This window comes from Tiliqua scincoides, chromosome 14 (assembly GCF_035046505.1).
Source record: "Tiliqua scincoides isolate rTilSci1 chromosome 14, rTilSci1.hap2, whole genome shotgun sequence".
NCBI classification, from domain to species: domain Eukaryota; kingdom Metazoa; phylum Chordata; class Lepidosauria; order Squamata; family Scincidae; genus Tiliqua; species Tiliqua scincoides.
The window spans coordinates 14,547,530-14,570,427 of record NC_089834.1 but is presented as its reverse complement, the minus strand read 5'-3'; the positions used below and the strand labels follow the sequence as shown (position 1 = coordinate 14,570,427).

The 22,898-nt window shown below is 47.8% G+C and overlaps 2 protein-coding genes and 1 pseudogene across 2 annotated transcripts; 2 read left to right on the top strand and 1 right to left on the bottom strand.

The window, feature by feature from the left end:
• Positions 1 to 2,362: 2,362 nt before the first annotated feature.
• Positions 2,363 to 2,485, bottom strand: LOC136634625 (5S ribosomal RNA; annotated as a pseudogene).
• A 1,395-nt stretch (positions 2,486 to 3,880) lies between these two features.
• On the top strand, positions 3,881 to 9,711 carry ARPC3 (actin related protein 2/3 complex subunit 3). Its single transcript, XM_066609807.1, has 7 exons — positions 3,881 to 3,989; positions 5,933 to 6,032; positions 6,419 to 6,495; positions 6,641 to 6,709; positions 8,005 to 8,131; positions 8,572 to 8,666; positions 9,434 to 9,711. Exons 1-7 carry the CDS (start codon positions 3,984 to 3,986, stop codon positions 9,494 to 9,496), a joined length of 537 nt encoding a protein of 178 aa, XP_066465904.1. The 5' UTR covers positions 3,881 to 3,983; the 3' UTR covers positions 9,497 to 9,711.
• A 1,464-nt stretch (positions 9,712 to 11,175) lies between these two features.
• ANAPC7 (anaphase promoting complex subunit 7) lies at positions 11,176 to 22,483 on the top strand. The gene is made up of 11 exons (XM_066609605.1): positions 11,176 to 11,363; positions 12,144 to 12,330; positions 13,786 to 13,905; positions 14,227 to 14,338; positions 14,988 to 15,141; positions 15,958 to 16,100; positions 16,429 to 16,546; positions 17,370 to 17,566; positions 18,487 to 18,711; positions 19,091 to 19,241; positions 21,195 to 22,483. The coding sequence occupies exons 1-11, from the start codon at positions 11,263 to 11,265 to the stop codon at positions 21,382 to 21,384; spliced, it is 1,698 nt and encodes a 565-aa protein (XP_066465702.1). The 5' UTR covers positions 11,176 to 11,262; the 3' UTR covers positions 21,385 to 22,483.
• Positions 22,484 to 22,898: the final 415 nt, after the last annotated feature.

Sequence of the window (22,898 nt, the reverse complement as noted above, 5' to 3'; positions counted from 1 at the left end):
TCAGCTGTCTCTCCGACTGGTGCAAAGGCACAGCGCTTAGCTGCCTGCCTCTGCCCAGCTGCCACAGTGTGTTTGGGATGGCCATTGCCAGGGCAGCGCACCGGAGACCGGGGCTACAGCCCTGATGGATTGGGCTACTGATGTACTGCAGCTGCTGTGTCTGCAAGGCATTTTTCTCTTATGCCTGAAATGCTGAGACTCTCCATGACTCTCCTGTGTCCAAGTTCTGTAAAGCCAAGCCAAAACCTGTCACCTCCTTTTGCCTGTTAGTAGACTTTGCCCAAATTGCCACCTCTGGATGTTCCGCAGAAGGGCAGCTGCAGAAAAGGTTCAGGGAACTTCATTAATCACAACACAATCTTAGGTACCTTTAATCTGAAGTAAGTCCCACTGCATTCAGTGAGTCTTACTCCCAGGGCTTTCCAGAGTTTTCCAGACTCACAAAGAGAGTCTGGTCCAACAAGAAGCTGACAGACCATACCAAGATCCAAGTCTACAGAGCTTGCGTCCTGAGTACACTTCTGTACTGCAGCGAGTCATGGACTCTGCTCACAACAGAAGAGGAAACTGAACGCTTTCCACATGCGCTGCCTCCGACGCATTCTCGGCATCACCTGGCAGGACAAGGTTCCAAACAACACAATCCTGGAACCTGCTGGAATCCCTAGCATGTATGCACTGCTGAAACAGAGACGCCTGCGTTGGCTCGGTCATGTTGTGAGAATGGATGATGGCCGGATCCCAAAGGATCTCCTTTATGGAGAACTCGTGCAAGGAAAGCGCCCTACAGGTAGACCACAGCTGCGATACAAGGACATCTGCAAGAGGGATCTGAAGGCCTTAGGAGTGGACCTCAACAAGTGGGAAACCCTGGCCTCTGAGCGGCCCGCTTGGAGGCAGGCTGTGCAGCATGGCCTTTCCCAGTTTGAAGAGACACTTGGCCAACAGTCTGAGGCAAAGAGACAAAGAAGGAAGGCCCATAGCCAGGGAGACAGACCAGGGACAGACTGCACTTGCTCCCAGTGTGGAAGGGATTGTCACTCCCGAATTGGCCTTTTCAGCCACACTAGACGATGTTCCAAAACCACCTTTCAGAGCGCGATACCAGAGTCTTTCGAGACTGAAGGTTGCCAACATAGACTCCCAGGGCAGTGTATATTGAACTAAAGCCTTTACTGACATCTATATGCATAAAACTTTTACATCCACCCAGCCAGAGAGCCTTCCAAAGAGAAATCGGGCAGAGTGGAGGTGGGAGAGCTCAAGGGCACCAGGCTGCCTTCCCCTGCCTGTTTCACACCTGTGGTGGCAGTGGTTTCACCCCTTTCCACCAGCATACTCCCTCAGTATACTCCCCAACACTACACTACACTGGAAAATCTGAGAAGCTGCTTCCCAAGTCAGTCTCACAATTGTGCAAACATTCTTAGTGCACATCACCATCTAGTGGGACAAACCGGCATAGCGAGAGCTTGGAGAAAAGTTTTGTTTTTTTCACAGATTTCAATGTTTGCCAAAGTTAGAAGCGGTGTTATGTGTTTTTATTCCAAGGGCACATTTTTATAAATTATCATCACTTTAAAAGTGTACTAGGTAGGTGGTACAGTGTCAGCAGATGCATTCATATGCATGGAGAGAGAATACGTACAGGTGTTAGAGAATGGTTTTATTTTTTGGCAGGTTTCAGGTTGTCTTAAGGGAGGGCTGCTTGCTGGAGGCACAACCATTTGGTACTGCCCCACAAATCGCTCTGGGAAAAAGCCTCCCTCGTATCTCTCACCTACCTGTAGCTGGCTGAGCTGAGCATCGATAGAATCTAGTAGGTAATCACAATCGTCCTTAGCCCAGGAGCCCGATCTCTCAGGAGGAAGAGCAGGGGGCTCTTTTGTCAGTGCTGAGGATGCAACAACAGCCAGTCAACTCCAGTCCAACTGGGGTCCACAGAGGCAAGCTCTATTTGACCCCACAAACTGATGCCCAGCTGACATTCTGGCAGGCTGCCCCTTCCACCTTGCTGCAATACTGGGCACTCAGCCTGTATACAGCCTCCACTGTTCTTTAGCCTTTTCTAGTTTGCATTAAGGAGGGGGTCAGTTAAGTGGCGACGCCATGCCCACAAGCAGCCTGTGGAAAAACAGCGTCAAACAGAGCCAAGGATCAAACAAAATTGCCGTGTCTTGGTTCACTTTTTCTGATCCACAAGATGCAGGTTTTCCAGTAACGGTGGAGAGAGGCCAAAGGACAGGAGACAGTCAGAGAAAGGAAGGGAAGGGAGTCAGAGAAGGCTGGGAGGCTGAATCAGGAGACAGACTTCGCACTAAGCTATGGTTGGCAACCTTCAGTCGCGAAAGACTATGGTATCAGCCTACAGCACCCGGTATTCCCAGGAGGTCTCCCATCCAAGTACTAACCAGGCCTGACCCTGCTTAGCTTCCGAGATCAGACGAGATTGGGAGATAGTGTTCAGTGTAGGGAGATGGTTGGCAACCTTCAATTGAAAGACTATGGTATAAGCCTACAGCACCCGGTATTCCCAGGCGGTCTCCCATCCAAGTACTAACCAGGCCTGACCCTGCTTAGCTTCCAAGATCAGACAAGATCGGGAAATAGTGTTCAGTATAGGGAGATGGTTGGCAACCTTCAATCGAAAGACTATGGTAGAAGCCTACAGCACCCGGTATTCCCAGGTGGTCTCCCATCCAAGTACTAACCAGGCCTGACCCTGCTTAGCTTCCGAGATCAGACAAGATTGGGAGATAGTGTTCAGTATAGGGAGATAATAAAGCCCTATCCTCTGGAGCAGTGTTTCTCAAACTGTGGGTCGGGACCCACTAGATGGGACGCCAGCCAATTTTAGGTGGGTCCCCATTCATTTCAAAATTTTATTTTTAATATCTTAGACTTGATGCTCCCCTGGTATGTGACTGCACTTGGGGAAATGTTACATGCTGTACTTTTAACAGGCTACTATATTTGAACAATGATAGTAAATGGGACTTACTCCTGGGTAAGTGTGGTAGGATTTCAGCCTAGGATTGTTGAAAATGTTACTGCTTGATGACATCACTTCCAGTCATGACATTGCTTCTGGTGGCTCCTGACAGATTCTCATTCTAAAACGTGGGTCCCAGTGCTAAATGTGTGAGAACCACTGCTCTGGAGTGTTGAAGTGAACGTCTGAAGCTATCAGACCACTGGCTGAGTGGCCTCAGTGACCTCGAAGCAGCTCTCCAGGTTATCATAATTCATAAATCATATGTAATAAATTGCATGTAATATAGTTTTAAGTGTAATAATAAAATAGTGTTTAAATTAACCACATGAAACCAATATACAAGCATTTTTAGCTTTTATTTTGAGCATTTTTCTTGGATGTCCTACATTTTGGGGTGCCTTGCCCTCTTTGGTGGTTAGGACATCTGATCACCCTGCCAATAAGGGGCTCACAAACAGTGCAGATGTTGGCAGGGCACTTTATAAAAATGCAAAACAGATGTTTAAAAAAAAAATCAATTTTTTCCCATGCAAAATAAGACTAGACATTTTTATGATATGTTGTTAACATGCTTTTATCTGTTTTTAAATTATGTTTTTAATTTGTTTGAACCTTGTTGTAAGCCGCCTTGAGTCCCTCTGGGGAGAAAGGTGGGGTAGAAATAATAATAATAATAATAGAGAGAAGAATGCATGAAGTCCCCTCTTGCTACCTTTTATTTTGGGGCGAACAGCCAATTGCAACAATGTGGAAAGCTTGGATTTCTCTACTATAGGCAGCTTTCACTCCTACCTTGGAGGAAAAAGAGCCAGGAAGCGTCCCTTGCTGTAACTCTAGCTTTACTCAGTGATTGCTCCTCTGCATCACTTCCTGCCAGTCCTGATGCCTTGGGTGGAACAGGAAGGGATTTGCCATTTGCCATCTTCTGGCTGGAAGGGAGGCTTCCTTTGGCTTCTCCCCTGACCAGGCTGCATTGCTTCCACCCAAAATGCCGGTAAGGGGGAGAGATCTGCTGCACTGGAGGACTGCAACTATGTAGCTGCTTTGGTTGCAGCTGCATTAAAACAGTGTTGCTGCTGATCAGAGAAGAGGAAGGAAGTGTGGCTTGCAGATGCTGGGCTGGGCTGGGTGGATTAGTGGGTGGGGGAGAGATGAAAGGGGTCCCATTGATTGTTCTCTTTGCTTCCCCCCCCCCACCCCCGTGACCTGGAAAAGGGTAGAGCAAGGAGGCTGGGGTGTCTTTCAAAGAATTATCTGTATTTTTTTTAATGCTTTTGCACACAGATCAGCCCTTCTGCTTGTCAGTTGCTTCAGCAGGAGTGTGGGTCTTGCTAGAAATGAAGAACTTCCTTATATGGACCTAGTGGTTTAAAAGCAGCAGTGTTAGCACCGGTTCTGCGGTGCGCAATGCTCTGTGGGGCATTTAACGTGTGGGGCTGACGGGTACGCATGGTGGTATCTGGGAGCAGTTGATCCTCAGGCTGAAGTAGCAGCGAAGCGAAAGACTAAGAGGCTTGGAAAGGGAATTCTGATTGCAAAGCCCTTCCAAAAATTTCTGTCTTGTTTTGTGTTGGAGGTTACTGAAGGTTGCGGTAGTCCGTTGCTCTGATGGTAAGTTTTTGGGTCCTTATAACAGCGTAGTGCTAGAACTCAGGAGCGGGGCATAAATGTGGGCAGACCCAAGAAAGGACTTCTTCAGGCGAGGCAGAGTTGACCTATGGAACTTGCAGCCACATGATGTGACGGCCACTGGCGTAGGTGGTTTTAAAAGGGGGAGCTAAAAGATTAGCCAACGATCTAGAAGGGGAGATGCTTTGCACCAGGGTCTTTAAAAGGTGGTTTTAAAAGGGTTCTTTTTTAAAAGGGGTCACCTTTTAAAAGGTGGTCTTTAAAAGGTGGTTTTAAAAGTGGGAGCTGGTTGACAACTAGTTGGACTTCTGATTTGATCTTCCACTTGTTGATTCTCTGGCTCCCTGTAAACTAACCCTATCTCTTATCCTTGGTAACTCAAAGATTAGCCAACGATCTAGAAGGGGAGATGCTTTGCACCAGGGTCTTTAACTTGGTTCACTTGCAGTGTCACCAGCACCTTCTAGTTCTGCAGGTAAAAAATAAGGAACACGTCACAGTTTACTCCAGCACATTGAGCTCTGTCTTGCGTGGATAGATCTGTGGAGGGGTAGCTAGAGGCAGGAGTTGCAAACCCCACTCCTTGGTGTAGGGCAGGGGTGTCCAAAGTTTTTGGCAGGAGAGCCACCTCTGAGGGGAAAAAAAGAATTAATTTACATTTAAAATTTGAATAAATTTACATAAGTTTACATAAATGAATATATTAAAAGATGAACTTATATGAATGAATGAAGATCTTGCAATAGCTCAAGGCCTATAAAAGGCCTGGCAGAAAGCAAAGCCAGCCTTTCCTTCGCTGCCACTGCTGCATCATAGACATGAAACAACAAGCAGTAGAGGGAGCCCTCATCCCATAGCTCATGCAAGAGGTCAAACAAGCGCCCTCACGCTGAAAGCAGTTGCTTCAGGCCAGTGTGGGCTCCAACAAATCTCTGGAGGGCCAGAGGCTCATTGGAGACTGGGGGCTCCCTGAGACCTGCATTGGGAGTCCTCAAGGGCCGCAAGTGGCCCCAGGGCAGGGGTTTGGGCACCCCTGGTGTAGAGCCAGCTTGCTCCTGCTCCACGTCTCTTGCTTCTTCAGCATTCCATTCTTTTCCCCTCCTTTTGCTTTCTGGCAAGGGACCACTGAGATCCACCTGGCACTGTTTTGCAGGCCAGGATCAGTCCATAGGTCTAAGCAGTTCCTGACCCTGCTTCAAGCCTTGTGGTCCTGGGATCTTTTCGTGTGTCTTCAGGAGAGCCGGAAAACATAGCATGTGTGTTGCCAGACCGTCTGTCACTGACTCTCCAGTCTCTTTTCTGTTCCAGGCCTATCATTCAACTCTCATGGATTCTGACACCAAACTGATTGGCAACATGGCCTTGTTGCCTATTAGAAGCCAGTTCAAAGGACCAGCCCCCCGGGAAAGTAAGTTCACCGTGACCTTTCAGTTCAGTGGTGGAGCCTCTGCTCTGAATGCACAAGGCCTCAGTCTTTGGTAGGGCTGAGAAAAATTCCTTTTTGAAGCCCTGAAGAGCTGCTGCCAGTCCGGGTTGACAAGGCTGACCTAGATGAACAAAGAGCCTGACTCAGTAGGCAGCAGCTTCCTATATACCAGCCTCTATTACAATTATATTTTAGTGATCGCTGCTTTTTGAAATATTAATTTGTTTTTACTTATTGGGAACCTTTTAGGAGCCCCAAAAGTAGCCCAGAAATATTGGCAATAAAATAGATATATACATTTTTTCCATAGAGTTCCTTGTGCCTTTTATTGCTGTCCCAAATACATTTCCCCTCTCCCTTTCTTGCAGCAAAAGATACAGATATCATCGATGAAGCCATCTACTACTTCAAAGCCAATGTTTTCTTTAAAAACTATGAAATCAAGGTAAGAAGCATACATTTGTTGTAAACTACTTCCTCTGAGCGATAGCCGGACTTGCTCTCAGTATTGTAGAAATATGAGCATGGCGGCAACCATGAACTGACCATAGTTGCAGCTCTTATTGATCCTGTTGACTGATTCCTTTTAGAACGAGGCCGACAGAACCTTGATCTACGTAACACTCTACATCTCCGAATGCTTGAAAAAACTACAAAAGGTAACAGCTTTTGAGTTTTAAGCTGAAGGAAATGGGCGCGGGGAAACACAACAACCCAGAAATAAATAATAACTAATAATAATAACTCGGTATTTATATACCACCTTTCTGGTCATCAGATTACTCCTCTGACTTTATTCAAGGCGGTTTACATAGGCAGGCATATCTAAATCCCTCAAGGGGATTTTTACAGTTATAGAGGTTCTTTCTTTCAAGAACCAACCACATTTCAGAATGGATCTTCCGGGTTTGGTCTCACTTCTGGCCTCCAGTTCTCCCAGGCAGGCTGACAAGCAGCTCCATCTCTCACATGGAGGGCAGCCAAGACACTTCTTGCTGACACCAAGAGCAGGTGGAATCACTCAGCTGGGCTTGTCAGCTGCTTCCAGGTCTCGCCATTCTCAGCCGTTCAGGGAGCTGCCGGTGTCCTCGAACTGGCGACCTTCTGATGTTTATCTTTGGGCTAACAGAGGCTGTACCCTCTAGACCAGACCTCCTGCCCATATATGTGCCCTCCTGCCACATAAATAGGCTGTATGTGTGTGTACCTTGCCAGATTCCTTACACCTTTGAAAATCAAAGTGAAACAAATGTATAACTCCATAAGAGAGCTTTGAAAGTGCTTAATTCTTCTCCATCCAAGGGTCCTCTGGTCCCATTCTGAAATAGTGACTGCTCACCAACCAAGCCCCTCCACACATGTCCTGCCGATGGGGGGCTTGTTGGACCACTGTCAGTTACAAGAATCTAGACTCTAGATTGTTGTAACTGACAGTGGTCCAACAAGACCACTCTAGATTCTAGAGTGCCATGGCCATATAGTGGCCAAGCAACCCCTCCCAATAGACTTCCCATTCTTGTTCTTTTTAAATCTTCTTATCAAAATGAGTAACATGAGTGGCCGGGCCAATCATACGTGTCTGTTGTACAGATTCAGAACTCTGCAAAACAGCCCAGCAGTATGTAAACTAAGCAGATCAGGAGCATTTAGGTTCCAGAGTAGTGCCAGCTCTTCCTGTGCAGGTTTTGTGTGGCCACTTCTCCAAGCTGCAATTTGAAACACGTTTCCTGGGGGGTAAGCCTCATTGAATCCAGTGGGGTATGCAGCTCTCAGAACATGTACAGATTGCACCATCCTCCAGACACTTTCTGGTGCTATTGATGGTGAATAGGTGGAGGCTTTGAAAGCCAGGATGGACCTCTGCCATCTTAGAGAGGAGACAGAATGAAACATGTCCGTCTGGAGAGACTGGTTACCTTTTGTGTTTTGTCGCTTATGTTTCCTGTGTCTCCAGTGTAATTCCAAAGGCCAAGGAGAAAAAGAAATGTACACATTGGGAATCACCAATTTCCCAATCCCTGGAGAGCCAGGATTTCCACTCAACGCTCTCTATGCCAGACCCAGCAACAAGCAGGAAGAAGGTGAGAGGGAAGATTCTGGTCTGAGCATTTAAATCTCTCCTTAAAACCTTTTCCATAAAGCCTTTCCCTCTGCCTTACAGTGCAATCCTAGCTATGTCTACCTAAAAATAAGTCCCGCTGAGTTCATTGAGACTTAAGTAAAATGTGTGTAGGATTGCAGCCTGCGTCCCTGTTCCCTACTATAACCAATTTTAAATACACGGTGCTGAAATATTATAAGCTTTCCCTGCCTCCATTATCTCGCCCCTCTGTCTTTGTTTCCCTTATGTGTATCTAGACTGTAAACTCCTCAGGGCAGAGACCTGTCCTTTCACTCTGTAAAGAGACGAATAAATCATAACGGGAGGAAACTCGTTTAAAATGACCAGCATTATATGACTGGATGTTTGCTATCTTCTCATCTGACCTGACAAGCTGGGTATGTTTCTCTCTGTTTTAAGAAATCATGAGGACTTACTTGCAGCAGCTGAGGCAAGAAACTGGCCTGCGGCTTTGTGAAAAGGTGTTTGACCCCCAAAGTGACAAACCGAGCAAGGTAAGATATGATTTCATCCTTGGCACGGTCCTGTTTAAGGACTGCAGAATTTTGTCCACCAGCTGTATGTAAACAGAACAGCTGAATACTTACTCCAGTCTTTTCTGCCTCCATGCCAATTATGCCCAGCACGGAACTGCCAGGGTGCCGATGTTTCATTTCACTAGACATGGTGGGGCAGAACTCGATCCAGTGATGCCATTCTGGCAGCAGCCCCATGTCTTCACTAGAGCCAAGATAAGTGTTTCCCAAACTGTGGGTTGTGAAACCGAAAGCGACAGGCTGATAGCTGACAAGGAAAATGCGTTGAGCCCTGTGGAAAGTGAGACCGGGCCCTATGAAAAGTGAAACTGAGCCACATATGCACGTTTACTAGTGAGTAGGCAACCATGCTCTGCTCCCCACGGAAGGCCACCAGAATGGTCCCAATCTGATGAACATGAAGCTCAACAAATGCTCCAGAAGGTGGTCCGCCCACCATAGCTGCCTTGGGTGCCCTCCGGGAGAAAGGCAGATCACAAATTCAATGAATAAATAAAATAATAAATAGTAAAAAGGATGAAAACAGGGATTGCGTGACTGGTAAAGTGAAACCTTTTTTTTGGTCTCATAAAGCTAGGTGGGTCCTGAAAGAGTGGCATTTTAAAAAGTGGGTCCCGGCACTAAAAAGTTTGGGAGCCACTGGTCTAAGATCCAAAGTACAACTTGAAGTTTTCCCACCCCATGTGCTCCATTTTTAAAATCTCTCTTTCTCTTATTTTTCACAGTGGTGGACCTGTTTTGTGAAGAGGCAGTTCATGAACAAGAGCTTGTCAGGGCCAGGGCAGTGAAGAGGAGCCTGTGGCCATCTTTGTTCAAGCACTTTGCTGCCAGATATACATAATATTTTGCCTCTTGTCTTAATATATGTTTTCTACTGAGAGAGGATCAGCATTTGTATAAGGAAAGTGAGAGGAAAATTGGAATTGAAGTCTTGTGCAGGTCTTGTTGTGTGGGAGCTTGATGAGGATGCCAGTGATAATTAAAAAAAGAAAATGAATGTTTTCACCTCTGCTGTTTTGTTGTTACTTAACACCTGGGTTCTGGGTTGTCTCTCACAGCCATCTACCATCATTAGTGCAATTCAGCCCCCTGTATGAATTGAGTTTGACACCCCTGGCATAAAATTTCTTATATGACCATTTATATATAGACAGGTATGTACATCAAATAAATTTCTGGAGGAAATGTTCCTCACCAGTTACATGCCGTGATGACAAGCCGTGTGCAACCTCCAGGTTTTAGAAGTAGACTACCTCAGGTGCAAGAGAGTAGCACTAGGATGCAGGTCTCCTGTTGTCTTGTGTGCCCCCCGAAGCACCTGTGGGCCCCTGTGAGATACAGGTAGATGGGCCCTGGGCCTGATCTTGGTGCTGTGTGATACTTTGCATATTCTGAAGGGGATTTTCTATTTGTGTGTTTCTGGGATGTCACAATTTGAGCTCTTGTTGCAACCTTATAAGGTGGAGCACAGGAAGTAAGAGGAAGCAGCAACATTTAACTAATGAATTTATATACTTCAATAACTATACTTGCAAGGCAGTTAATTAGATAAGTTTTCGCTGGTGCAAATCTGAGATAATCTTTTCCTAGTGCAAAGCTTTTCCTAGTGGATATTAATTAGATAAGATTTTATTAGTGCAAATCCTAGATAAGATTTTCCAAGTGCAAAGCTTTACCTAATGCAATTAATTAAAAAGATTTTCCTAGTGCAAATCAATTAGGTATGCTTTTCCTAGTGCAAATCCTAGATACACTTTTCCTAGTGCAAATCAATTAGATACACTTTTCCTAGTGCAAATCCTAGATACATTTTTCCTAGTGCATAGCTTTTCCTGGTGCAAATGAATTACTTTTCCTAGTGCAAATCCTAGATACATGTCTCCTAGTGCAAAGCTGTTCCTAGTGCAAATCAGATACGCTTTTCCTAATGCAAATCCTAGATACACTTTTCCTAGTGCAAAGCTTTTTTTAGTGCAAATCAATTAGATATGCTTTTCCTAGTGCAAATGTGGGTCCCATTAACCAGCACTTGCACCCAGTTCTGTTTGGCTGTCTAACTTCTGCTTAATATGCAGCCTGAGGAAGAACTCTGAGTAACTCTGCTCCTTTCCTCATAAAGGCTGCTGGCCCTTTAAGAGCCTTCTCAACGCAGAACTACAAACCTGTCACTCCTTGAGCGTAGTGCGCATGTGCCACTTTGGGCCCCTACTGCGCATGCTCGGCCCTGTCTCCTGAGGAAGGCGTTGCTCTGAGCGGTGAGCAGGGTGGCTGCCTCAGTGCCTGAATTAAAAACTCTGCAAAAAAATGCGTGACGGAGGGAGAAAAGTGGGGCTGAAGTGGGGCGGCGACGCCAGCGGTGCGGAGCGGCAAAATTTTCAACAAAGTGGACAGGCGCGCCCGGGGACAGCCGTACTGCGCATGCGCAGTGTCCGCGACGGGGCTTTCCCGAGAGGACCCCTCGCAGGGCGCCATTTTAAGCGTAGTTTTCTGGCCCCGGAGCTGTAGGCGACGCTGCCGGTCTCCCTGCTCCCTCGCCCCCTCTCCGCCGTCCAGCATGAGCGTGGTGGAGCACGTGCGGGAGATGGCGGCCGCCGGGCTCCACTCCAACGTGCGGCTGCTCAGCGGCCTGCTGCTGACCATGAGCGGCAACAACCCGTGAGTGGCAGGCAGGGGGACCCTTGGGTGTCAGGGGGTGCCCTGGGGTGGCAGGGGGTGCCCTGTGACCCCTTAGGTGTAAGGGGGTGCCCTGGGGTGGCAGGGGGTGCCCTGTGATTCCTTTGGTGGCAGGGGGACCCTTGGGTGTCAGGGGGTGCCCTGGAGTGGCAGGAGGTGCCCTGTGATGCCTTGGGTGGCAGGGGGACCCTTGGGTGTCAGGGGGTGCTCTGGGGTGGCAGGAGGTGCCCTGCGATGGCTTGGGTGGCTGGGGGTACCCTGGGGTGGCAGGAGGTGCCCTGTGATGCCTTGGGTGGCAGGGGGACCCTTGGGTGTCAGGGGGTGCCCTGGAGTGGCAGGAGGTGCCCTGCGATGGCTTGGGTGTCAGGGGGTGCCCTGGGGTGGCAGGAGGTGCCCTGCGATGACTTGGGTGGCAGGGGGACCCTTGGGTGTCAGGAGGTGCCCTGGAGTGGCAGGAGGTGCCCTGCGATGGCTTGGGTGGCAGGGGGTGCCCTGGGGTGGCAGGGGGTGCCCTGGGGTGGCAGGGGGTGCCCTGTGATGCTTTGGGTGGCAGGGGGACCCTTGGGTGTCAGGGGGTGCCCTGGGGTGGCAGGAGGTGACCTGTGATGCCCTGGGGTGGCAGGCGGTGCCCTCTGGTGGCAGAGGGGTGCCCTGGGGCAAATACCTCATTTACTGCACTCTCTGTGTAAACGTTCAGGCCTGCTCAGTGTTGGGCTCATCCTGTTGCCAACCAACACTCGGCTGCCGCCTGTTTCTCTGCAGGGAGCTGTTTTCTCCGTCGCAGAAGTACCAGCTGCTTGTGTACCACGCGGACTCCCTCTTCCACGACAAGGAGTACAGGAATGCGGTGAGCAAGTACACCATGGCCCTGCAGCAGAAGAAAGCCCTGAGCAAGACGTCCAAAGTGAGGCCTTCGACTGGCAACGCCGCATCGGCGCCTCAAAGCCAGGTATCTGTTGCTTGCACACAGGCTGTGGTTTGCTGTCCCACCGTGAAGGCTAACGGCTTTTGTCTTGACCGTCACTCGCTCGTGGGACTCTGTTGTGTGAGTGAGTTTGTGCTTGAAAACTGCTGGGCCTTCCAGTGCATTCCGTAGTTGACACCGGAACGCATGGTGAGATCTGGGTGCATTTATGTTTCGCCTTAAGTAGACAGTAAGTGGCACAGATCCGTGTTGCTCATGTGGCTAGCACGTGCAAGAGCCAGGTCCAAATCCTGAAGTCTTTGCTTTGCCCCTTGCGTGGCAGAGCTGGGAAGGAAAACGCCCATCCCTTGACACCGGCTTGAGGGGAGCCCTCCGATGTAATCTGCTAGAAGCAGAGATGCCCTTCTCCTTGCACGTGGAACTCTCTGCCTTTGGAGATCGGGATGGCCTCCTCTTTGCTATCCTTGCACTGGAAGGCCCACGTATTCTCTTTAGTTTTGTTTTGCCATCACAGGATATTTTTCTTTTGTACCCTTGCTGCTTGATTATACGCTGCTTTTTGTTGTTTTGATCATGTTGGCAACCTTCAGTCTCGAAAGACTCTGGTATCGCGCTCTGAAATGTGGTTCTGGAACAGCGTCTAGTGTGGCTGAAAAGGCCAATCCGGGAGTGACAATCCCTTCCACACCGGGAGCAAGTGCAGTCTCTCCCCGGTCTGTCTCCCTGGCTATGGGCCTTCCTTCTTTGCCTCTTAGCCTCAGACTGTTGGCAAAGTGTCTCTTCAAACTGGGAAAGGCCATGCTGCACAGCCTGCCTCCAAGCGGGCCGCTCAGAGGCCAGGGTTTCCCACCTGTTGAGGTCCACTCCTAAGGCCTTCAGATCCCTCTTGCAGATGTATCGCAGCTGTGGTCTACCTGTAGGGCGCTTTCCTTGCACGAGTTCTCCATAGAGGAGATCCTTTGGGATCCGGCCATCATCCAGACATGACCGAGCCAACGCAGGTGTCTCTGTTTCAGCAGTGCATACATGCTAGGGATTCCAGCTTGTTCCAGGACTGTGTTGTTTGGAACTTTGTCCTGCCAGGTGATGCCGAGAATGCGTCGGAGGCAGCGCATGTGGAAAGCGTTCAGTTTCCTCTCCTGTTGTGAGCGAAGAGTCCATGACTAGCTGCAGTACAGAAGTGTACTCAGAACACAAGCTCTGTAGACCTGGATCTTGGTATCTTGTTTTGATACTGTTTAGTTTTTAAATGACCGTAAATCGCCTTGGGTGCCTTTGGAGGGGAAAGACAGGATATAAACATTTTAAATAAAATAAGAATTCCTGCCTGAAAAGACTTTGTGGGATTTCTGGGAGTCGGGATTGGGAGTTCTGAGTTTGGCGTCTTGTTTTTCAGTTAGAAGAAAACAGCATCATTCCATTTCCTCCTGTGGCAAGACCTGGAAAGCCATTAAAAATTGGTCTCTGTTGTGTTTTTAGTGTCTGCCTTCAGAAATTGAGGTGAAGTACAAAATGGCAGAGTGTTACACGATGCTGAAACAGGACAAGGATGCCATTGCTATACTGGATGGGATCCCTTCGAGGCAGAGAACCCCAAAGGTAGGGTCTTCGTCATGAATGGAGCTGTGCCCCCCGGGATCCTTTAGGCTGGAGACACAGACACTAAATCCAAATAGGAGTTGCTTTTTAAATAGCCTTTAACTGCAGAATGCAAGGCACAGATCTCCAGGTTGTTTAATGCAAATGAAAACCATGTGGCCATTAATTGTGGTAGTGATGCATTTGTTGGCAGTCCAGTGACTTGTTTGCCATGACTGAGACCTTGGAGAGGTGTGTGACAGCTGTTGAGGTCTGTTAATAAATGGTCTGTTGTCGTGACAAGGTTAACACTTCATTGTTTCTCATCTCTGTGCGTTTCAGATTAACATGATGTTGGCCAACTTGTACAAGAAGGCTGGTCAGGAGCGGTCCTCTGTCACAAGTTACAAAGAAGTGCTGAGACAATGCCCGTTGGCCCTTGATGCCATCCTAGGTAGCTGCTTTTCTTCCCAACAATATTTGCTATGGAAAACGTTTTAAGCAGTGCTGCCCCAGAGTATACAAGGGGTATGCCTTTTGTTTGGGATTGAGGCAGTGGAAATTTTTTAAAATAGCTGTATGCCAGGAACACTGTCCATTTGTCATAAAGTTTAACCTGAACACAAGCAGGTGACAAAACGTGGATGGGTACAGTCGGCCAGTAGGCTGTTGCGAGGAGAGGAGCACCAAGTCAAACAGGCACTCATAGTGAATGTATATATACTCACTAGGAGAGGCAGTTCAGTTGTGCTGCGGTGCTCTTTCTGACTTGAGGAAGGAGCATTTTATGGGGTGGAGAGGACACAAGTTTTATAGCCACTACACCTACTGAATTGCTAATCCATTATCTTTGGTGCTTGAGCACCCAACGTTCCTCTTACTAGTAGTAGTAGTGGTAACTTTATTGTCATTGTGTTACAGCGCAACAAAATTTATGCACCTTTGAGATACAAGCATAAATATATACTACAATTCCAACAATCACACTCTACACACTCACCCACACATTCTATACAACGTGCATCCTAATATAAAAACAGTATAACAGACCATAATGCTCTTACTTGTTGAAGCGTTGGTCACAAGTGTCCTTTCACGTTTAGGTTTGCTCTCGCTGTCAGTGAAAGGTGCAGAAGTGGCTTCCATGACGATGAATGTAATTCAGAGTATCCCAAACTTGGACTGGCTTTCAGTGTGGATCAAAGCGTACGCTTTTGTGCATACGGGGGATAACACCAGAGCCATCAACACAATCTGGTAAGAAGCCAGATCACACACAGACCAGCTTCCTCAAAGGGCTTCTCGCCCAAACTTGCCACTTGGTTACCCTGCACATGCCCAGTCTCGTCTGATCTCAGAAGCTAAGCAGGGTTGGGCCTGGTTAGTACTTGGATGGGAGACCACCTGGGAATACCGGGTGCTGTAGGCTTCTACCATAGTCTTTCGAGTCTGAAGGTTGCCAAACAAAAAAATCATGGAAAGCTCATTGTAACAAGGCACTTGTGATATTGCCTTCTTTAACTGCTTTGTGTAACTGAACTTTCACACATAGGTAGGTTGTTGTTTGTTTTTGGTTAAAGGGTACAACTTGATATAGTTGGAGCTTAACTTTCTGGTCTTGAATTCTTCTGTACTGCTTTTGTTTGGTTCCTAACAAGAATTGGCAAGTTCTTGGACACCCTTTGGACACCATACTGAACTAGAACCAGTTTGCTATTGGCTAAGGCTGCGTTCTTGACGTGACAAATCAACCCCCCCCCCCAGTTCTGAAACATTTACTGTTAAGAGTGTACATCCCAAGAGTTTTCCTTCACTAGAGAGTATCTTGGGAATAACCTCTAAAGTATATATCTTTCTCTTTCTGACATATCTTCATGCCATTCTTGCTCTTCCTAGCCACCTTCTTAATCTCCTTTGTGTTGAGGAAGCCCTTTGTCTACTTTGTAGCACTGGCTGTGTCTTAACACCTTTCCCTGTTTGACCTAAAGGCAGTATATGGTTTTTTCATGGGGGTTATTTTTAGGTTGGTATCCTGTTGCGACTTTGATTTTTCATTGTGTTCCTCCTCGAAAGCTCGCTGGAGAAAAAGTCACTATTGAGAGACAACGTGGACATCTTGGGGAGTTTAGCAGACCTGTACTTCAGAGCTGGGGACAATAAGAATGCCATTCTAAAATTTGAGCAAGCACAGATGCTGGATCCATATTTGATAAAAGGTAAAGTTTCTGGCTAGCCTGCTTAGGATTGTCTGCGTCTTTTAGGCAACTTAACTGTGCTTTAACGGGACGAGAACATGCCTAATTAGAAAATCACTTTTGTGGACAATTTTACAGCTTGAGTTTGCCAGACTTTGTATGTAAACACAAACATTTTTGTGCCCTTTCTAAGTATTCAGAAAATAATCTGTTTTTGGCCAATACTATTTCTGACCTCCTAGATGAAAGCTGTGATCTTACCCTTTAGTTTTGCAGGTCTGAAAAGTCTGTTAGTAAGTAGGGTTTGAAGTACTTTGGTTACTGTGTCTGACTCCTAATTCTTTTTTAGGAATGGATGTGTATGGCTACCTGCTAGCCCGTGAAGGTCGTTTGGAAGATGTGGAGAATCTAGGCTGCCGTCTTTTCAATATCTCAGACCAGCATGCAGAGCCTTGGGTGGTATCGGGGTAACATTGCTTCTTGCTTTCTTTCAAACTACACTGGAATCCATCAAAAGCAAGGTCTCATCAAATGAACAGAGTGGTTTTTAGGTTGCTGCTCTGCAAATAGCCTTAGGTTTAGGACCAATGGCTTCGATTGGGGCAGCAACTTGCTTGGGGTTGTCAGATTCACTGAAGTTAACCACTGTTTTATGCGAGGTTTTCTAAGAGTCTCCACAACTGTGGCTGCAATATAAAAATAATCGCTTTGAAAGCACCTCGTGTTGTTTTTGAATAGCTCAGCATGATTGGAAAAAGAAAATCTGGGCTTCAGAGGCATTTTTATCTGAAATACAATTCTACTGCAGAGAGCCAGGAGCCATCCGTGTAGCCCATCCTCTTCAGCAGTACTCTTCAAGGCCGCTAACAGCTAACGAAGCCATTCCTAAAAATAACAGAGGCCTTAAGTGCTCCCTTTTATGCCAAACAACTTGACTGTGGCATCGGAAAGCCTCCAGGCTTGAGCACAAATGGGTTTTTCTTTCCCAGTGTGTCATATTAAAATTGCAGTTGTGAGGTCTTTCTGCTTTCAGTGGGGAGAATGTATTCTCCACCGTAAGGGAATGCAGTCTTCAGAATGGAGACAGTTGCAAGGGTCAGGGCTGGGATAGGGAGGCCTTGGTGAAGGCCGATACCCCATTGTCCAGTGTTTGCAGGGGCTTGTTGCTGAAAGTGTGTGGGACAATGTCGGAACACCCCTCCCACTTTGGCAGCATCCTACATCTTGTACTGCTGTTTGAGAGGCAAGAGGTTGAGCACGTTAACCACCATCCTTTCTGCTTTCTCGCAGGTGTCACAGTTTCTACAGCAAACGCTACTCCCGGGCCCTGTATTTAGGAGCCAAAGCCATTCAGCTGAACAGCAACAGCGTGCAGGCATTGCTGCTGAAAGGGGCAGCGCTCCGGAACATGGGGAGGGTGCAGGAGGCCATCATCCACTTCCGGGAAGCTATACGGCTCGCACCTTGCAGGCTGGACTGCTACGAAGGCATGTTACAGAACATAAGAACAGCCATAGGCCCATCTAGTTCAGCTTCCTGTGTGTCACAGCGGCCCACCCAATGCCCCAGGGAGCACACCAGATAACAAGAGACCTGCAAGGCTTCCTGGGAATTGTAGTTAAGAACATAAGAACAGCCCCACTGGATCAGGCCAGAGGCCCATCTAGTCTAGCTTCCTGTATCTCACAGCGGCCCACCAAATGCCCCAGGGAGCACACCAGATAACAAGAGACCTGCATCCTGGTGCCCTCCCTTGCATCTGGTATTCCGACATAGCCCATTTCTAAAATCAGGAGGTTGCACGTACACATCATGGCTTATAACCCGTAATGGATATTTCCTCCAGAAACTTGTCCAATCCCCTTTTAAAGGCGTCCAGGCCAGATGCAGTCACCACATCCTGTGGCAAGGAGTTCCACAGACCAACCACACGCTGAGTAAAGAAATATTTTCTTTTGTCCTAACTCTCCCAACACTCAATTTTAGTGACTGTCCCCTGGTTCTGGTGTTATGTGAGAGTGTAAAGAGCATCTCCCTATCCACTCTGTCCATCCCCTGCATAATTTTGTATGTCTCAATCATGTCCCCCCTGAGGCGCCTCTTTTCTAGGCTGAAGAGGCCCAAACCCCGTAGCCTTTCCTCGTAAGGAAGGTGCCCCAGCCCAGTAATCATCTTAGTTGCTCTCTTTTGCACCTTTTCCATTTTCACTATTTTTTTAAGAAGTGAGATGCTAAATCTGATAATAGAGTTGTATTCCCTGTAGCTTTACAAGTGCACCTCAATACTTAGATGTCTTCCAAGCACGTCAGCATAGCATTTATTTTTTTAATGACTTTGAAAAGCTTTTCTGTGTTGCGCCTCTGGTTACGCCTGCAGAAAGTGACCTCTCTTTCTCTCTGACCCTTAGGCCTCATTGAATGTTACTTGGCATCCAATGGTCTCCGGGAAGCCACTGTCATGGCCAATAACGTCTACAAAACTCTGGGAGCCAATGCGCAGACACTGACTCTCTTGGCCACTGTTTGTCTGGAAGACCCTGTCGCGCAGGAGAAAGCAAAGACCTTGCTGGACAAAGCGTTGACTCAGCGTCCCGATTACATTAAAGCCGTGGTCAAGAAGGCAGAACTTCTCAGTAAGTCCCCCTCCTTCCTTTTGTGCGCTGGACACATCAGGGAAGTGCTTCTGCAAATGCAGAGGCATTTCTGAGTGGCAGGTTCACAAACCCCTATGGATGAACGATAGCCGTATTCTGACTTACCACACCCTGCTCTGTTCCTTCTGGGGAGGGCTGCTGTATGTAACAGGTGAAGATAAGGCAAATGTGGCTTCTGAGATGGTGCTTTCTCCGAGACGCACATGACAAAAACAAAGATTGTGGTGTTTTTCTCGGGTTTTAATGGGCGTACAAATAAGCCTGGCTGTTAACATTTATTGAATTCAACAGCTAAGATATCTTTAATTGGGCGATAGCCCTAATATAAATGCCTTCAAATAGTTCTCCGTGTCGATAGGTCGAGAACAGAAATACGAAGACGGCATTGCTTTGCTGAGGAACGCCCTGGCCAACCAGAGTGACTGCACCCTACATCGGATGTTGGGGGACTTCCTTGTGGCCGTTAACGAATACCAGGAAGCCATGGACCAATACAGTATTGCTCTAAGGTAAGTTTTTTTTGCAGTGGGGGGGGGGCAGCGTTACTGTTGCATTGCATATTTCATCCAGCTAGTCATGACTTATGGCTCTTACAACCTGTTCTTTGATAGGTAGCCTGAAGAACCCCCTCAGGTTATGTCCCGTCCAGTCCTTTCTGTGGGTTTTTTTTTTTGTAATGCATGCTCAAGGTTGGTTTTGCAGTGCTCCCAAAAGATGTCCATGTTTTGATTTGTGAGTCTCCATGCAGGGGAGGCTTCTCTCTCTCTCTCCTTTTTTCCCCTCGTGTGCAGACCCTAGTGTGGATCAGATGCATGGCAGGGCAGCTTGAAAGGTCTAGCACAGGGGTGCCCAAACCCCGGCCCTGGGGCCACTTGCGGCCCTTGAGGCCTCTCAATGCGGCCCTCAGGGAGCCCCCAGTCTCCAATGAGCCTCTGGTCCTCTGGAGATTTGTTGGAGCCCACACTGGCCCGATGCAACTGCTCTCAGCCTGAGGGCAACTGTTTGACCTCTTGCGTGAGCTGTGGGATGAGGGCTCCCTCCAATGCTTGTTTTTTCATGTCTGTGATGCAGTAGCAGCAGCAAAGGAAAGGCCAGCCTTGCTTTGTGCAAGGCCTTGAGCTATTGCAAGACCTTCATTCATTCATATAAGCTCATCTTTAATATATTCATTTATGTAAACTTATGTAAATTTATTCAACTTTTAAATGTAAATTAATTCTTTTTTTCCCCCGGCCCCCGACACAGCGTCAGAGAGACAATGTGGCCCTCCTGCCAAAAACTTTGGACACCCCTGGTCTAGCAGGCTACATGCGTGAGGGCTTTTACGCTCTAAGCAGTTAACTGTAAAGCTATGATTTGCCATAAGGAAGTGGCCTTTGGCGCTAGGCTGACTATTTGATCCTAATAACCTCCGTCTGCTGTTCAAAACCAGTTGGCACACTTACATAACTTTACAATTTTAAGGTGTGTTTTCTTCCTTCTCTCTCTCTCTCTCTCTCTCTCTCTCTCATTCTGCAACTGCTTCCCAAAGCAATTGAGGGCCCAATCCTAACTAGCTTTTCAGTACTGATGTAGCTGCGCCAACAGGGCGTGTGCTGCATCCTTTGGTGATGGAGGGTGGTCATGGAAGCCTCCACTCTACTCACCTGCAGCTGCATTCCGAGAGAGACAGAAACCTGGAGAGTTCCAATCACAGAACTCCCAAGCTTCAGACCAGACGTAGATGCCTGATTACACTCTCCACAGCTTGCCGTGCTGTGTGTATCTTACCTCTCACGTTGCCGTTTGTGAAAGTGATAGGGAGGCTATGCCCATCAGATCGTGGTGCTCAGCCAAGTGTGTTCCAAAGCCGGCCTGTGTGAAAGTGCCCTGCTTCTGCATCAGCCACTTCCTCCCAGGAGTACAAGAGCTGGTTGATGGTTTCTCTTGGAGGAAAATTAGTATTGGCAACCTTCAGTCTCAAAAGACTCTGGTATCACGCTCTGAAAGGTGGTTCTGGCACAGCGTCTAGTGTGGCTGAAAAGGCCAATCCGGGAGTGACAATCCCTTCCACACCGGGAGCAAGTGCAGTCTCCCTGGTCTGTCTCCCTGGCTATGGGCCTTCCTTCTTTGCCTCTTTGCCTCAGACTGTTGGCCAAGTGTCTCTTCAAACTGGGAAAGGCCATGCTGCACAGCCTGCCTCCAAGCGGGCCGCTCAGAGGCCAGAGTTTCCCACCTGTTGAGGTCCACTCCTAAGGCCTTCAGATCCCTCTTGCAGATGTCCTTGTATCGCAGCTGTGGTCTACCTGTAGGGTGCTTTCCTTGCATGAGTTCTCCATAGAGGAGATCCTGTTTGGAGGAAAAACAGAGACTGAAAATACCAGCAGTAACTCCAGTGAAACAAAACTTGAAAAGGAAATGAGCTTGAGCTGGTCACCCTCTTCCTTACTCCCTCATTTCTTTCTGTTTCCCCCCCCCCCCAGTCTGGATCCCAACGATCAGAAGTCGTTGGAAGGAATGCAGAAGATGGAGAAAGAGGAAAGCCCGACAGATGCTACGCAAGAGGAAGATGTGGACGACATGGAAGGGAGCGGGGAGGAAGGTGATCTCGAAGGCAGTGACAGCGAGGCGGCCCAGTGGGCTGACCAGGAACAGTGGTTTGGCATGCAGTGAGGTGCCTGAGCTGACCAAGCTGGGCTGCACTGCTCAGTGAGCGATCCGAGGAGTCCTGCCTTCCTCCCTGTAACAAAAGAGTTTCAAGGGCAGCATGTGCTGGTGCAGAAACGGGGCTGAAGAAGGAAGATATCCGAAGCAGCTGGGAAGTTTTTTGTTGGTTTGTGTTTTTTTTTTCAAGCAAACACCCAATCCTGTGTTGCGTTCTCAGTGCTCCTGATTTAATGTGAACCCCGAACCACTTCAGTGGTTTGATGCCGGAGTCAAGCAGCGCGTGGAGTTCTTATTTCTAAAATTAGAAGCTTCTAAAGAATATAAAGTGTTTCTTGCAACGCTCGTTAATGACTAAAATGATGTCAGAATCCTGTTGCAAGCCAATTACTTTTGATCCCCCAGTGGGCTGCTTTTAATGTCCTTTTGTGAAAGAAGCTTTGTTCACAGAGCCCACGCTGGGTCTTTAGATGCTTGAACCCCTCCAGAAACCCGCAGGGGTCTCCTGTGGGCCGCCCATTACCCCTTCAGCCCTTTCCAAACTTCTCCCGGTCTTTGTACAGAGCATTTAACACACATGCCCTAAAATGAAATGTTCCTCCCCAGGCCTCTCAATGATGGGCAGCTCTGTAGCGGATCCACTCTTATATGGTGGTGTAAGAAACAACCGTGGCTGTTTCCACATTCAGCACCAACAAGTGCCACAATTGATACCTCTTTGCAATTAGTGGAAAAGTAAGTTGGAGCAGTGCTGAGGCCAGGATCGTTACTGAGTAATGGCCATTCTAACAATGCCTAGACCTTGCAATCCTTACTTGTGTTGGGTGACTGCTAAGGCTAATGTTTTGTGGTTCACAATTTGGTGCTGTCTGTTAATGCTACTCTCTAGGGTGCGGTCCTGTGCAAGTGTTTCCTGCACAAACCCCATTGAAACAAGTGCAAGTTGGGCAATGGTGCTGTTTTTCTGTTAAGCCTGTTCTTTTAAAAGGTGACTTGTCTGCCTTGTCTCCAGCTTCTTTGGATTTTTAGGGGCCTTTGCGAGTATTTCTTATGGCACATTTGCTTGTATTGCCACACGGTCTGGGAATTAAAGTCTTGTTTCTTGCAATTGTTTCACCTTTTTTTAATCTCTCAAGATAGGTACATTCTGGAGGGCCATAACCACCTTCTCCATTGTTGTATATTCCTTCAGTGGCAAAAGGAGTCAACAGTGTAATCCTCGGCATTGCCTAATCCTGTTTTCAGTGGGAATGTGTATTGGATTGTGACGCTTGTCTTGAAGATGTCTTCTCTGTCCCTACAGCGTGCTTGTATCAGTCAGGAATGGAAAGGGGGTAGAGACCTGTGGGGGGCAGCAGAAGTATCTCATCTAATAGGAAGGGGTGATCAGCTGACTGAGAGAGGAAAGGCAGGGGAGAGATGGAAGTGGGAAAGCAGCCCCTCTGAGAGGGTTGAAAAAACTCTTAGCAAGAACACGAAATGCCCACGCTGACATTTGACCAGAAAGTGTGGGACATTGCAGA

Coding starts and splice junctions, on each gene's coding strand:
- ARPC3 (XM_066609807.1), top strand. Junction 6,496..6,640: donor TTAAAAACTATGAAATCAAG/GTAAGAAGCATA, acceptor GATTCCTTTTAG/AACGAGGCCGACAGAACCTT. Junction 6,710..8,004: donor GCTTGAAAAAACTACAAAAG/GTAACAGCTTTT, acceptor CTGTGTCTCCAG/TGTAATTCCAAAGGCCAAGG.
- ANAPC7 (XM_066609605.1), top strand. CDS start 11,263: ATGAGCGTGGTGGAGCACGTGCGGGAGATGGCGGCCGCCGGGCTCCAC. Junction 12,331..13,785: donor CATCGGCGCCTCAAAGCCAG/GTATCTGTTGCT, acceptor TTGTGTTTTTAG/TGTCTGCCTTCAGAAATTGA. Junction 19,242..21,194: donor CAATACAGTATTGCTCTAAG/GTAAGTTTTTTT, acceptor CCCCCCCCCCAG/TCTGGATCCCAACGATCAGA.